The sequence below is a fragment of the Eleutherodactylus coqui genome, chromosome 11 (assembly GCF_035609145.1).
Source record: "Eleutherodactylus coqui strain aEleCoq1 chromosome 11, aEleCoq1.hap1, whole genome shotgun sequence".
Lineage (NCBI taxonomy): Eukaryota > Metazoa > Chordata > Amphibia > Anura > Eleutherodactylidae > Eleutherodactylus > Eleutherodactylus coqui.
Genome location: NC_089847.1, coordinates 95309204 through 95325242, shown reverse-complemented (window position 1 = coordinate 95325242; position 16039 = coordinate 95309204). Strand labels below are relative to the sequence as shown.

General features: G+C 44.2%; 1 protein-coding gene across 1 annotated transcript in view; it reads left to right on the top strand.

Moving 5' to 3' along the window:
* IGF2 (insulin like growth factor 2) overlaps positions 1-8496 on the top strand; it is a 47280-nt gene extending 38784 nt beyond the window's left edge. Inside the window, exons 3-4 of the mRNA XM_066583080.1 lie at positions 835-1001; positions 2224-8496. Coding sequence (XP_066439177.1) covers positions 835-1001; positions 2224-2454 — 398 coding nt within the window. The 3' untranslated portion in view covers positions 2455-8496. The remainder of the gene's footprint in view (positions 1-834; positions 1002-2223) is intronic.
* The last annotated feature ends 7543 nt before the right edge of the window (positions 8497-16039 follow it).

The window sequence follows — 16039 nt, the reverse complement described above, 5'->3', positions numbered from 1 at the left end:
GATGTGATGGCCATGTTACAGGTTATTACTATAGATGAGCGAGTATACTCGCTAAAGGCAATTGCTCGAGCGAGCATTGCCTTTAGCGAGTATCTCCCCCGCTCGAGACGGAAGGTTCAGGTGCCGGCAGCGGGCACGGAGCTGCGGGGGAGAGCGGGGCGGAACGGAGGGGAGATCTCTCTCTCCCTCTCTTCCCCCCCGCTCCCTCCTGCTGACAGCCGCTACTTACCACTCCCCGCGCCGGCACCCGAACCTTATGTCTCGAGCGGGGGAGATACTCGCTAAAGGCAATGCTCGCTCGAGCAATTGCCTTTAGCGAGTATACTTGCTCAGCTCTAGTTATTACCATAATTACCACAAAACCACAGCAAAAGGTTGTTACGTGGCACAAACCACAACATTTTGCAGTAGTTGTAACAAAAAGGTTAAATGACCATTGTCTGAATATACCTTAAAGCAACCCTTTAAATTCTTCCCGGGACAGGAGGGACACGTAGTATATTACCTACAATTGTTGTTCTTTGTGACTCTCTAATCTGCCAGTTTGAGGCCCTATTTTCACCCGTCAACCAGGGGCGTAACTATAGGGGGTGCAGGGGATGCGGTTGCACCCGGGCCCAGGAGCCTTGGGGGGCCCATAAGGCCTCTCTTCTCCATATAGGAAGCCCAGTACTATGGATAAAGCATTATAGTTGGGTCCCCGTTCCAGGTTTTGCATTGGGGCCCAGGAGCTTCAAGTTACACCTCTGCCGTCAACATAATAGGGAATTTAAAAAAATATAAGCATACCGTCTTATTTCTAAATGTTAATAAACCATTTTTGTCTTCTCCCAGAAAAGAACACTGTACGCTCCAATCGCAGGTCTAGCCGAGGGATTGTTGAGGAATGTTGCTTCCGAAGTTGTGACCTAGATTTATTGGAGACATACTGTGCGAAGCCGGTGAAAAATGAGAGAGATCTATCCACTGCACCTGCCACCGCGATGCCATCTCTAAACAAGGTGAGTGTGAAGGTGTCAGGTTTTCTGTTATCTTAATCTGATCAGGAAATCTGCTGAGTAGAAGTAAACAGTAGAATCCAGCAGTCTATGTGAAACTGGGCAAATGATGAGGGCTTAGTTAGTATGACCAAAGGCTTTATTAACCATTGACATGTCTGCAGAATGTTTATGTCAGGTGCAGCAATGAAGGGCGATGCTTAAAGGTCCATGGCTACAGGGAGACTGCAGCCCATTGGTCAGTTAGAGCGCTCCTAAAAAGTAAAGGCAACGTGTTTTTTTTTTAAAGAAGACTTGCTATGGTGGAAAAACATAAAAGGACATATTCTATCTTCTCCGAACCCTGACTCTTCTGATTTGATCATGCTAATGCCTGTTGTATCCAGTTCCTTTTGCAACAGCAATGATATCTTAACGGTGGTACATGAATGACTGCTGCAGCTAATGATTGGTTGCTGCGTTCACATAACCCTGGTGTAAGTAATGTCATAGCTGCAGCAGGAAGTAGTGAGTAGTGGAGAACTGCCCAGCATTGGAACGGGGGCAACAGGGCGATCTGTTGAGATGAGTATGTCCTCTTTTAAGCTTTTTCATCACAGTGAGCACTTTTCCAAAAATGTCTTTTTTACCTTGGATAACCTAAGTGCAGATCTTATCTCAGAAATAAGACCCTCAAACTAAGAAGGGATGAAAAGGAAAGGTAAATCTTAAATAAAAGATGACATTTTAGTTTTTGACTGAAGATTGTCTTTTAAGGTCAGGATCATGAAGGAAGGAGAAAGTAACACTCAAGTTCACGCAATAAGTACTGCCATAACTGTAGGGGATGCGGGGGATGCGGTTGCACCTGGGCCCAGGAGCCTTAGGGGGCCCATAAGGCCTTTCCTCTCCATAGAGGGAGCCCAGTACCATGAATAAAGCATTATAGTTGGGGCGCTGTTACAGGTTTTGCATTGGGGCCCAGGAGCTTCAAGTTACACCTCTGCATTAAGAGAAGTTGGGGGAGGCCCAAGATAAAGTTTTGCACCCTGGCCCATGAGCCTTTAGCTACACCCCTGGTAATACGCAATATTGTTTGCCAAAGAATTTGTCCTGAATCTGTAGAAATTTATATTTTAAAATGTTTGGGGTTCAAATCAAGAATTGTGTCTTATTTTTTACTTCTTCTTGTTTTTGGAGTATGTCTAATTTATGGTTTGACTGTGGTGTCTCTTCTAACTTGTAGGAAAGCTATCACAAGCATGCTCACAAGTACACCAAATATGACATTTGGCAAAGAAAATCCACTCAACGTCTACGAAGAGGAGTTCCTGCTATTGTCCGTGCTCGCCAGTACCGGTGGCGCATGCAACAAATTGAAGACTCCCAGCAGGTTTTATCACATCGTCCACTGACTACGTTACCCGTGAAGCAGCCTCACCTTATTCATCAAAGCTCAGATCTATCTCACAAATGAGCCGGAAATCACTACTAAAGGACATTCCACTGCCTTCATTTTCTGTTTCTAGAATTTGATTTGTTTTTCTTCTGATATCTCTGAATGGGAGGAAGAACAGGCTAATCAGCAGAAGTGAAGCCTAAAAACTCCATGTGGCACCTCACAAAAGAGACAAAAATGGGCAAAATGAGAGACGCCAAAGCAGGAACAACATTGTTTTTGGTGGGAAACATTTCTTTGGGTTTTTGTGTCCTTATCTATGTTTATTTTTGTTTTTCTGCATTTCAAACTAGAATCTTACGTGTGTGTATGTGAACATGTATGCAAAGATGCAAAAGCAGTCGTCTATACACGCACACAAATATGCAAAAAATGTTTGTTTGTGGTACATCGAAGCCTAAATGTGCCACTGAGGAAAGAAACAAAAGTATTCTACCAACGGGAGTATCGTAAAAATTCCATCCCGGTAATTACCTTAGGGTTGGAAAGGGCAAAATCAGTGCGGAAAGGGAACTTTTTCTTCCATTTCTTCTGCCTGGTTTCTACACTACTTAACGTCTTCTTTATTTTCCTGTAGCATTTAGTGTCAGTGTCCAAAATTGCACCTTTTTTTATGTCTGAAATTCCAAGGACATGCAAGGTTTTGGGGTTTCTCTTTTACTTGACTCCTCTGTGTCACCAAGCTTTGCAACATTATACATGGCGGTGTGTTGCAGTCTTTGGTATCCTTGGGGGGGCCAAGAGCAAGATTCCAAATGTATTTTGCACCTTTTAATCATTGAGAACTAAGAAAAAAAAAACGAAGGGGAAGTAGGCAGAATGTTTTTTTTGTTTTTTTTTTTTAGTCTGAGTTGGAGCTCTGTCTGCTTTGCACATATGCCACAGATTACAATGATTTTATATATGTATAATATATCTATATATTCTATTACTTTTTTTTTGCAAAAAGGTAAAAAAAAGTCAAGCACTATTTTTATGGGATTTTTTTTTGTATAGCAATGAAAGAAGGGGGCGTGATATTTTAAATATGATGCCCTTTTGGTGCTAAAGTTATAATGAGGGGAAGAGCTGGACAGACATTTCAGATTTAGAGTAGGGTTCATAGAATACTGAAATCATTCAGTGTTGGCTTGCATAGATGAATGAATCCTTGCCATAGAATGAACATAGTAGATTATCTATTGAACTTGAAAAAAAAATGCTTTTCGTTTTAAGAAAAGTATCTTTTTCCCTCCTCGGAATTGTGTAGAGGGTGTTACTTAAAATGAAGCCATTCACCGACATTCATGAGAATACGGAATGCTGTTGGATGGCCAATCACAGACGTAGGGAAAAGGGAATTACTATATACCATTATATTTGCTGTTAGTCACACCCATACCGAACTGATTTCTTTAGTACATTCTATAGACTGTTGATTCTACATGGTTTATAGAGCTACCACCTCAACCTATTAAAACAGCCATATGGACTTTTAATTTAGGTTATATTACATACAGCACTGAATATTTTTGAATTTTTTTTTTTTGTACGACAGTAAAGATCATCCTCCTTCCATAGGTTATTCTTAAAGTAAACCAACCAAATTTCCTCGTAGTCGGGAAAGAATGTAAATAAGAAATAACGCAGGTTCAATCAAAATCGGATCGGTCCACATTGATTAAGAAACAGGATGTGGTCACATTGCTGTAATTAAAACACACAAAAAAGGGTAAAAACTGATTTTACTCCAAATTGACCAAGTTTATAAAAAAAGGTCTGTTTTTTTATTTCCAGAAACAGCCTAAACTTTTGTCCATAAGCCGTGTGATATTGCAGTTTAGTTCCATTCCAGTGAAAGCGGATCTTTTTTTTTTTTAACCCCGTGCAACCCCTTTAATCGATTATATATCTAGAAAGCAACTAAATATAATGTAAAAAGCACAGCACCTACTTAACTAGTAAATAGTTATTATTTTCTAATGTGTACACACCAATATTAGTAGAATCATCATCTCTCTTTATCTAATTCTTCACTTCATTCATTCATTCATTCACCTATTCTCTAAGCACTTGCTCATAAAATTAAAAAAAATTAAGCACCCTGATTATCTATACAGTTTGTATTACTGCATTGCTGATTGCACTACACATTCTATACTTCCTTTAGCATTGATCCTTAAAGGCCCACATACCTATTAGAGTCTAGTCGACCGAACCCCCTGGGCCGGACGACCCTCTGATGTGTATGGTGGCAGCTCAATTTTGCCCTTACAAATAATGTCCAGGAAAAGGAGGATCAAGGATTGTAAATCCTGATCCTTTTCTTCCCCAGGAGGTAAGCTTGTGCCAGATGTGTCTGGCTGTGGCTTACCTCCCAAAACACATGAACATATATGTGTATGAGGGAGTCGGTGGAAACAATTGCCAGACAAATGATAGTTTGTCTGACAGTTTTGGAAGCTGTATGAAGAGCATTAAGAATTTTGCTAAGACACAATGAAGAACAACTTCATTCATGGAATTATGATCTTTGGTTCATGGCAGTGTAATGTATACATCTGAATTATAGAGTTTATCCGCACCCCCATCTTGTTGTCTATTTTACCAATAAAAGGTTAGCTAGATGATATTGCTGGTAATTTCAGAAGATAGAATACCGTTGATGTGTTCTTGATGCCAACATGGAGTAACAGTAGGCATTACAGCCACCATCCAAAAAGGCATGACTTCACCAGGAAGAAGGGACACAACGGAGTACATTCTTGTCTAATACATGAAATATAAAGTTGAGTTTCAGTATACAGCAAGGGTCTCTTAGTTGACAGGGGTCCCTCTGTATATTGCAAGGGTCTCCTGATCTTCGGAATGGCTGCTTTCACTATATGCAAGGGATAGTGCAATTTACAACTCTTAGGAGATGTATGGCCAAGATTTTGCACTCAACTAGTTGAGCATCATGAATTATGTTGTACTCTACTAGATAACAGCCAAAAACTATACATCCCAGGATCAACTGTGGCCTTACCATTATTTAGTTGCGTCTACCTTATCTAATCTAGAATAAAGATGGACATGAGGCCTTTGCTATATCACCATGTGTTACTGTAAATATTCTACCACTACCACCAACAGACTATTGTGGCCCTGAATACCACCTCGGTCTTTATAATGCGCAAGTGATTTCTCGCAAGCCAATGGATGCAGCTATTGCATACTGGTTACACTCTACTTTGGTAGTAATATTTGCCTGGTGTAGTTAATGAGAGTTCATGAGGTTTAAGTGTGTATTCTTGCAAGAGGTTTTTCTATACAGTCCTAACAAACATTTGTGTCCATCTTGCAATGTAAAATGGTTAGTGTCTACTGACAACATGACTTCAAGCTAAAATCTGGTGCATTAAGCCTTGTGAGTACGGAACACTGTTTATACCACCCTACACCATTGCTCAAATTCCACTGCCATGTTAGACTTGAACTTTTCTTGAAGATTAATGTTGAGCAAGCCCAACCAGTAGAAGCCCGTTTTGGATCGAACTTTGCTAGAAGTTCAGCTTGGCATGAACCTGAACTGAGTTCTTAGCCAAGTTCGACCCGAAACAGGGTTCTACTCTGCTCAACACTAGCTCTGAACACTAGCCATAAAGGCCCCGTATAACACTCAGAGTATACACTAGTTTTAAGGGTTTTGGTGAACTACTGGTTCGACTCAAACTAATTTGGGCTGAACTGCACTTTTCAAAAGTTCCCTCATCACTATTAAGGCTTACTGTTAGTTTTCAGATACAAGAGCTATATTATAAGATAGGGCCAAGTGCAACTATAGGGTTCTAATTGGATGAACTAATCTTGATTATCACTACAGAAGTCAGGTTGACTAATATGGGGGAGAGAAAATACATTTTTTTCTATCAGCTTAATTTTCATTGCTTGCTTCAAGAATACCAACTCAGTAGGATAAAAAGGAGCAGTTGAGAAGGTGAGAGAGGCAAATAAAGTATCTCTAGGTACATATCCACAGGTGGGTTACGTAACTCGTAAGGAGTATTGATCCCAATGCCAAGTGCAGTTCATATCTTTGTGCAATTACTCTTATTTAGTCAATCGCCTTAAAGCAGAGGGAACAATTTTGTGAACTTTGTTTAAATGAGAAAGATCCATGGCAAATATTTGCTACAAATAGCTTTCAGGGATCTCTTCCTTCAAGAAACCACAATGATCTTGAACGGGTTGGTTAAACTGCTGAATAAACCACTGAGCTAATGTTTCAAAAGTCATGTTTTATTTCAATGGCCACCTTCAGACAACTTTAACGTATTGTCTGTAGGCTATAGGCTCTCTGGCAACCTTTACAAAAATGTAACACCTTTAAAGCCTTTACTTCTATTAGACCATATCTATATATAAAGTTTTTGAAAAGTTTTACCCTTTTGTAAGAAGTAATAATTTTGTTATTGGTCTTTGGAATCTGCAATATGTTGATGTTTGATGTTCTTCAAACATCTGTCCACTAATCAACCAACTACATGTCATTGCCACGTGATTGGTTGTTATATGATTTCCTGTCTTGTCTGTACCATACAAAACAATGGGAAGACTACTTGAATTGTACAATATTTCATATCAAGGAGGAGATATGGGGGTTGGGACTAGGGAGGGCTCCAGAAATGGAGATGGGAGGATGTAATTAGGTATTTTTACTGTGTAATCATTTTTATATAATATTAATATTATTTCCTTGCAATGTTGAGCCATGATACATTTTGTAAAAAAAATAATAAAATAATAATAAAAAAAAAAAGTAAAGCAAACATTACATTGCAATACGATGGACACGAGGAAGTAAAAAAAAAAAAATGAAGAGAATTATTTATTGATGATGCAAAATGGAGAGGGGTTTTATCAAAAGTGATCGCAGTTCAAGGTGTGCAACATGAATCAGGAAGGAGAAAGAAACATTTAATGACATTTTATACTATTAGTTTTTAGAACTTTGTAAATGCTTTTTACCAAAAAATGAGTAAAAAAAAAATTAATTATGAAAAAAATCATAAAAAATGTTTAAAAAAAAATTTAAAAAGACAGCAAGAAACACTTTAAAAATCATTTCGCTCGCTGCCTTTCACAAACCTTTTTTCAGCATAACAAACAGCATATAAATATAAGAAAAAAAAACAGCAAACAAAACACAAACAAGCAAAAGCAAAAAAAAGTGTGGGTAGCAGGTCTGAGCCATTTCAATGTAAGAACTCTGCTTTTTGTCTGAAGTTTTTGTTTCACTATGTAAACACAATGCAAATGATGTCTTTTCTTCAGGTTTGATATTTCATATTAAGTTCATATGCATTCACTGTTGGGGAGGCTGCTGCTCACATTACGTGGCAGTGTCTTATTGCAGGGATTGTTAAATCTATATGTTATCGGTGTCCGTTGGATCCGCCAGCAAATGTTATTTCGAGCAAGCTGAATGGAAAAACACCAACGTCATCATTCTCTAGACACATCACTCATTCTAAATCATATGTCTCCGTATTGTACCATATCCTATACATTAAGTTACAAAACAGTTATTGGACTTTCATATACTTCATGCACAGAAGAACCGTATCTCTCGTCAGTTTATGTTTATCGAACGTTTAACTTTGCATTTTTTTTAGATTCTGGTAAATCACTCAGAGCATTGTCACAATATTGTATCATACACTTTCTGCCTTATTGGATAAACATAGCAAAACCATTACCGATGCAAAGGGTCTACATGTTACAGAGCCAAAGTGCAGCAGTTCTGCTCACCAATTTAGAGGCTTCTACAGAACTGGAACAGCCACGTCCATGTGGTTGGAATAAGTGGCCTCTGCACTATATGAAGGATATGTTGTTTCATGTGCTTTGATTGGACTGTTGGCTTTTCATGGATTGTTTATTGGCAATGCTATGTTACCTTCGTCATAGATTGTCCAATTTTATGTGCACTCAGCATAATATGCAACTTTACAACCGCCCAGATTCTGCACCTATTTTACCTTTTTTTGTAATATCATCATATCAATAAAGCAAATTTACCATATTAAGAGAACATAACATTGCCTTTGTGTTTATTTAATATACTCAGATTCTTTCATTCACTCCAAGGATTCAGTTTGTTGCTCTAGCACTATGAATAACGTATGGCTTGTTGGCATCACCCTGGCATCCAGCTTGTTTTCCCCAAAAGAAGACCTACACTGAAAATAAGCCCTAGTCTAATTTTCAGAGGCTTGAGGTATAAGCCTTATATCGAAAATAAGCCCTAGTTACACTACATGAAAAAAATAAAATACACTACCTAGCAGGCTTGGTCCAGGTCCCACCCGCTGCTCTCTAGAGGTTCGACGTGGTTCAGAACGGTTTCCACAGTCTTCACCCACTCGTACAACATCTCTTCCTGGTTACGGGATTCATAAATCCCACTTCCAGGAAGTGATGGCTATGATTGGTTCTTCGACTGCTGCTCAGCCAATCACTGCAACACTGGATGAAATATGTGATGGGTGTGATTGGCCACGTCTCAGCCAATTCATAAATCCCGCCTCTACAATGTGATGGCTGTTGATTGTTTTTTCCACTTCTGCTCAGTCAATCAATACAGTGCATGATAAACCAATCACAGCCATCACATTGGTTCATCCAGCACTGCATTAATTGGCTGAGCAGCATTCAAAGAACCAATCGCAGCCATCGCTTCCTGGAGTTGGGATTTATCAGTAACCAAGAAGTGATGTTGTATGAGTGTCCGAGGACTGTGGGGAGCATTTCGGAGATGTGGAGAGCAGCGGCAGGCATGTGGGCAGAGCCTGCTAGGTAAGTGTAATAAGACCTCCCCAGAAAATAAGACCTAGCTTCTCTTTTGGAGCAAAAATTATTATAAGACAGGGTCTTATTTTCAGGGAAACACGGCAGTACTTGGGGCACATGCCTAACCTGCTCTCCCTAGATAGGCTTCTGATCATCATATTCTATTTTTATCTTATCTAATATAAAAAAGCCCACAAACTTTTTCTTGCACCGCACTTTGACCCCTTTGCATGACCTTCGGTGGGTGATTTTGGTGTCATTAGATTTGTGACATCCTCACCCCCACCATAAAATCATAAAATTTGAGTTTGATACATTGAGTGACCCATCAGCCCAGGTCAAAGTTCTTATGTTAAGTCTAGCGGCGCTGTTGTGCTGTTGTGACTAGGGAGAGTTAAGTGTTGCTGAGTGACTTTCATATCAAGTGCTTACCAGTTTGACTGTTGCCATGTCCACAATACGTGGAAGACCAACGTGGACAGTGAACAGTTCAAGCTGAATCCTCAGCTTGACAGTTCTTAAAACATTTACAACCATCAATGGGAAATCAACTGATTGCAATGGGGGCTATGCCTTCTACTACGCTTCCGCAATGAATGCACAGGCTAAGATCAGCTGATTGCTGGGGGGCCCGAGCAGCAGACTGAGGATAGGTCATCATTAGTACAAGAGATAAAAGTCCTGGAATAACCATTAACATTCCCAAATGCATAATATGCCACTCAAGGATGTAGATTTACAGCTTCAGCTTTGATATTCCCGGCTGAGAAGCACTGCACCTTCATTAATTACAGTCTGCTCGCAAGTCTTCACTGCGAACCAGTCCCAACATGGCCATTGATGGAGAAGCATATGACCAGATCCACTATCGGCAACCTCCATTGAATAACACTGTGCGCAGAACTGTGCATGGGCTAGTCTAGAGCAATAAATTTGGAAATATTAGACAGGGACTATAAGTCATTAATTGCTTTCATTCTAAAACTCTAATTGTACTCCGTAATGTCACCAGAAAATATGTGCGCCTCTGCTCCAACAACAGCATCCAAGTTGTGTAAGTGCTGCACACAGACTAGACGTTTCTGGTTAATTGGGCAAAGCTGAGATGTGACTTGGTGGTGGTTGGGTATCTGATGTTAATTATATGATTGTGAAGAAGTATTTTCTCCAGATGTCTCCCAGATTTGTTACACTAAACAGTTTCTGATATTTCATATAAATGTAATATTAGACGTAGGGAACCCATGTTGCAAAGGAACTGCACCCCCACATTTAATAGCTGGTTCAGCAGCACCAATGGCAACCCAACATTGACTATAATTTGATAGCAGCCTTTTGTATCCTTGTTGAAATAGTAATTGCAAATTCTATACGATAACGAAAAGTAGAAAAAAAATCTATGTACCAGTAAAGTAAGTTTCACATGGCCACAATGTAGCTGCAGGTTACCTCTGTTTCAAGGTTACAAAAACTCAAAAACTGGACCCTCTGTAGTTCTACTGAAACAAAATTACTTTAGACTAGAGATGAGCGAGCACCAAAATGCTCGGGTGCTCGTTACTCGGGACGAAATTATCGCGATGCTCGAGGGTTCGTTTCGAGTAACGAACCCCATTGAAGTCAATGGGCGACCCGAGCATTTTTGTATATCGCCGATGCTCGCTAAGGTTTTCATTTGTGAAAATCGGGGCAATTCAAGAAAGTGATGGGAACGACACAGCAACGGATAGGGCAGGCGAGGGGCTACATGTTGGGCTGCATCTCAAGTTCCCAGGTCCCACTATTAAGCCACAATAGCAGCAAGAGTGGGGCCCCCCCCTTCCAACAATTCCCTCATTAGCAATGCATACCTTAGCTAAGCACCACACTACCTCCAACAAAGCACAATCACTGCCTGCATGACACTCTGCTGCCACTTCTCCTGGGTTACATGCTGCCCAACCCCCCCCCCCCGACGCAGTGTCCACAGCGCACACCAAAGTGTCCCTGAGCAGCCTTCAGCTGCACTCATGCCACACCACCCTCATGTCTATTTATAAGTGCGTCTGCCATGAGGAGGAACCGCAGGCACACACTGCAGAGGGTTGGCACGGCTAGGCAGCGACCCTCTTTAAAAGGGGCGGGGCGATAGCCCACAATGCTGTACAGAAGCAATGACAAATATAATCCTGTGCCACCGCCATCAGGAGCTGCACACGTGGGCATAGCAATGGGGAACCTATGTGCCACACACGATTCATTCTGTCAAGGTGTCTGCATGCCCCAGTCAGACCGCGGTTTTTTATAAATAGTCACAGGCAGGTACAACTCCGCAATGGGAATTCTGTGTGCACCCACAGCATGGGTGGCTCCCTGGAACCCACCGGCTATACATTAATGTATCCCATTGCAGTGCCCATCACAGCTGAGGTCCGATTAAATGCAGGTGGGCTTCGGCCCACACTGCATGCCCCAACCTGACCGGGGTTTTTAATTCATAGACACAGGCAGGTACAACTCCCTATTGTGAAGTCCATGTGGACCCACAGCATGGGTGGGGGCCAGGAAGCCACCGGCGGTACATAAATATATCCCATTGCAGTGCCCAGCACAGCTGATGTAACGTCAGCTTTAATGCAGGTGGGCAAAAAATTAATTGGATTACACTGTAGGCGAAGGCCCAAAAAATTGATGTACCAACAGTACTAATGTACGTCAGAAAAATTGCCCATGCCCAACCAAGAGGGCAGGTGAAACCCATTAATCACTTTGGTTAATGTGGCTTAATTGGTAACTAGGCCTGGAGGCAGCCCAGTTAAAATAAAAATTGGTTCAGGTGAAACTTTCAACGCTTTAATGAGCATTGAAACGTATAAAAATTGTTTACAAAAATTATATGACTGAGCCTTGTGGGCCTAAGAAAAATTGCCCGTTCGGCGTGATTACGTCAGGTTTCAGGAGGAGGAGCAGGAGGAGGAGGATGAATATTATACACAGATTGATGAAGCTAAAAGGTCCCCATCTTTGATGGTGATAGGCAAATAAGGGAGATGGAATAAATCCTCCACAGTGCCACCTATTGAAAGGCAGCATTCCTTCGAGTCAAAGTGGGACTTTTTATACAAGTCTTATTACAATGACTGGGAATCTCACTAGCAAAAGCCAGACTCCTACTGTACACTGATAATGGGCAATAACCCGGAAACAGCTGTATGTACATGGATTCTTTCTTTGCTTTTGATTCCCAGTCATTGTAATAAGACTTGTATAAAAAGTCCCACTTTGACTCGAAGGAATGCTGCCTTTCAATAGGTGGCACTGTGGAGGATTTATTCCATCTCCCTTATTTGCATATTACCCAGAGGAGCGTGCGTGGCCATTTGAGTCTCCTCACTTAGTTTATAGTATATAGTTGCTCTCCCTAAGGAGAAAAGAGCGTTTCTGACCCCTGTCCCAGGCCTCTCACTAGCAAAAGCCAGACTCCTACTGTACACTGATGTTGGGCAATAACCCGGAAACAGCTGTATGTACATGGAGTCTGGCTTTGCTTTTGATTCCCAGTCATTGTAATAAGACTTGTATAAAAAGTCCCACTTTGACTCGAAGGAATGCTGCCTTTCAATAGGTGGCACTGTGGAGGATTTATTCCATCTCCCTTATTTGCATATTACCCAGAGGAGCGTGCGTGGCCATTTGAGTCTCCTCACTTAGTTTATAGTATATAGTTGCTCTCCCTAAGGAGAAAAGAGCGTTTCTGATGGTGGTAGAGAACGGTGCTTCCATCCACGGGTGCAGCCTACGTATTGTGTAGGTATCGCTGCTGTCCGCTGGTGGAGAAGAGAAGTCTGGGGAAATCCAGGCTTTGTTCATCTTGATGAGTGTAAGCCTGTCGGCACTGTCGGTTGAGGGGCGGGAACGCTTATCTGTGATGATTCCCCCAGCCGCACTAAACACCCTCTCTGACAAGACGCTAGCCGCAGGACAAGCAAGCACCTCCAGGGCATACAGCGCGAGTTCAGGCCACATGTCCAGCTTCGACACCCAGTAGTTGTAGGGGGCAGAGGCGTCACGGAGGACGGTCGTGCGATCGGCTACGTACTCCCTCACCATCCTTTTACAGTGCTCCCGCCGACTCAGCCTTGACTGGGGAGCGGTGACACAGTCTTGCTGGGGAGCCAGAAAGCTGTCAAAGGCCTTAGAGAGTGTTCCCCTGCCTGTGCTGTACATGCTGCCTGATCTCTGCGCCTCCCCTGCTACCTGGCCCTCTGAACTGCGCCTTCGGCCACTAGCGTTGTCGGATGGGAATTTTACCATCAGTTTGTCCGCCAGGGTCCTGTGGTATAGCATCACTCTCAAACCCCTTTCCTCTTCGGGTATGAGAGTGGAAAGGTTCTCCTTATACCGTGGGTCGAGCAGTGTGTACACCCAGTAATCCGTAGTGGCCAGAATGCGTGTAACGCGAGGGTCACGAGAAAGGCATCCTAACATGAAGTCAGCCATGTGTGCCAGGGTACCTGTACGCAACACATGGCTGTCCTCACTAGGAAGATCACTTTCAGGATCCTCCTCCTTCTCCTCCTCCTCCTCAGGCCATACACGCTGAAAGGATGACAGGCAAGCAGCATGGGTACCCTCAGCAGTGGGCCAAGCTGTCTCTTCCCCCTCCTCCTCATCCTCCTCATGCTCCTCCTCCTCCTCCTCAACGCACTGAGATATAGACAGGAGGGTGCTCTGACTATCCAGCGACATACTGTCTTCCCCCGCCTCTGTTTCTGAGCGCAAAGCGTCTGCCTTTATGCTTTGCAGGGAACTTCTCAAGAGGCATAGCAGAGGAATGGTGACGCTAATGATTGCAGCATCGCCGCTCACCATCTGGGTAGACTCCTCAAAGTTTCCAAGGACCTGGCAGATGTCTGCCAACCAGGCCCACTCTTCTGTAAAGAATTGAGGAGGCTGACTCCCACTGCGCCGCCCATGTTGGAGTTGGTATTCCACTATAGCTCTACGCTGCTCATAGAGCCTGGCCAACATGTGGAGCATAGAGTTCCACCATGTGGGCACGTCGCACAGCAGTCGGTGCACTGGCAGATGAAACCGATGTTGCAGGGTGCGCAGGGTGGCAGCGTCCGTGTGGGACTTGCGGAAATGTGCGCAGAGCCGGCGCACCTTTCCGAGCAGGTCTGACAAGCATGGGTAGCTTTTCAGAAAGCGCTGAACCACCAAATTAAAGACGTGGGCCAGGCATTACACTTGCGTGAGGCTGCCGAGCCGCCACCAGGTTACGGCCGTTGTCACACACGACCATGCCCGGTTGGAGGCTCAGCGGCGCAAGCCAGCGGTCGGTCTGCTCTGTCAGACCCTGCAGCAGTTCGTGGGCTGTGTGCCTCTTCTCTCCTAAGCTGAGTAGTTTCAGCACGGCCTGCTGATGCTTGCCCACCGCTGTGCTGCCGTGCCGCGCGACACCGACTGCTGGCGACGTGCTGCTGCTGACACATCTTGATTGCGAGACAGAGGTTGCGTAGGAGGAGGAGGAGGAGGGTGGTTTAGTGGAGGAAGCATATACCACCGCAGATACCACCACCGAGCTGGGGCCCGCAATTCTGGGGGTGGGTAGGACGTGAGCGGTCCCAGGCTCTGACTCTGTCCCAGCCTCCACTAAATTCACCCAATGTGCCGTCAGGGAGATATAGTGGCCCTGCCCGCCTGTGCTTGTCCACGTGTCCGTTGTTAAGTGGACCTTGGCAGTAACCGCGTTGGTGAGGGCGCGTACAATGTTGCGGGAGACGTGGTCGTGCAGGGCTGGGACGGCACATCGGGAAAAGTAGTGGCGACTGGGAACTGAGTAGCGCGGGGCCGCCACCGCCATCATACCTTTGAAAGCCTCCGTTTCCACAACCCTATACGGCAGCATCTCCAGGCTGATAAATTTGGCTATGTGCACGTTTAACGCTTGAGCGTGCGGGTGCGTGGCGGCGTACTTGCGCTTGCGCTCCAACACTTGCGCTAGCGACGGCTGGACGGTGCGCTGAGAAACATTGGTGGATGGGGCCGAGGACAGCGGAGGTGAGGGTGTGGATGCAGGCCAGGAGACGGTAGTGCCTGTGTCCTGAGAGGGGGGTTGGATCTCAGTGGCAGGTTGGGGCACAGGGGGAGAGGCAGCGGTGCAAACCAGAGGCGATGAACGGCCTTCGTTCCACCTTGTGGGGTGCTTGGCCATCATATGTCTGCGCTTGCTGGTGGTGGTGAGGCTGGTGGTGGTGACTCCCCGGCTGATCTTGGCGTGACAAAGGTTGCACTCTCAGTGAAAAATTGCCAGACCTCTGAGCTCCTCGGCCTCTGCAGGGTGGCATGGCGCGAGGGGGCGCTTTGGGAAACAGTTGGTGGATTATTCGGTCTGGCCCTGCCTCTACCCCTGGCCACCGCACTGCCTCTTCCAACCTGCCCTGCTGCTGCACTTGCCTCCCCCTCTGAAGACCTGTCCTCAGTAGGCGTAGCAAACCAGGTGGGGTCAGTCACCTCATCGTCCTGCTGCTCTTCCTCCGAATCCTCTGTGCGCTCCTCCCTCGTACTTACTCCAATTACTACTACCTGAGTGATAGACAACTGTGTCTCATCGTCATCGTCCTCCTCACCCACTGAAAGCTCTTGAGACAGTTGCCGGAAGTCCCCAGCCTCATCCCCCGGACCCCGGGAACTTTCCAAAGGTTGGGCATCGGTCGCGACAAACTCCTCCAGTGGGAGAGGATTCGGAACCATTGCTGCCCATTCTGGGCAGGGGCCTGAGAACAGTTACTGGGAGTCTGCCTGCTCC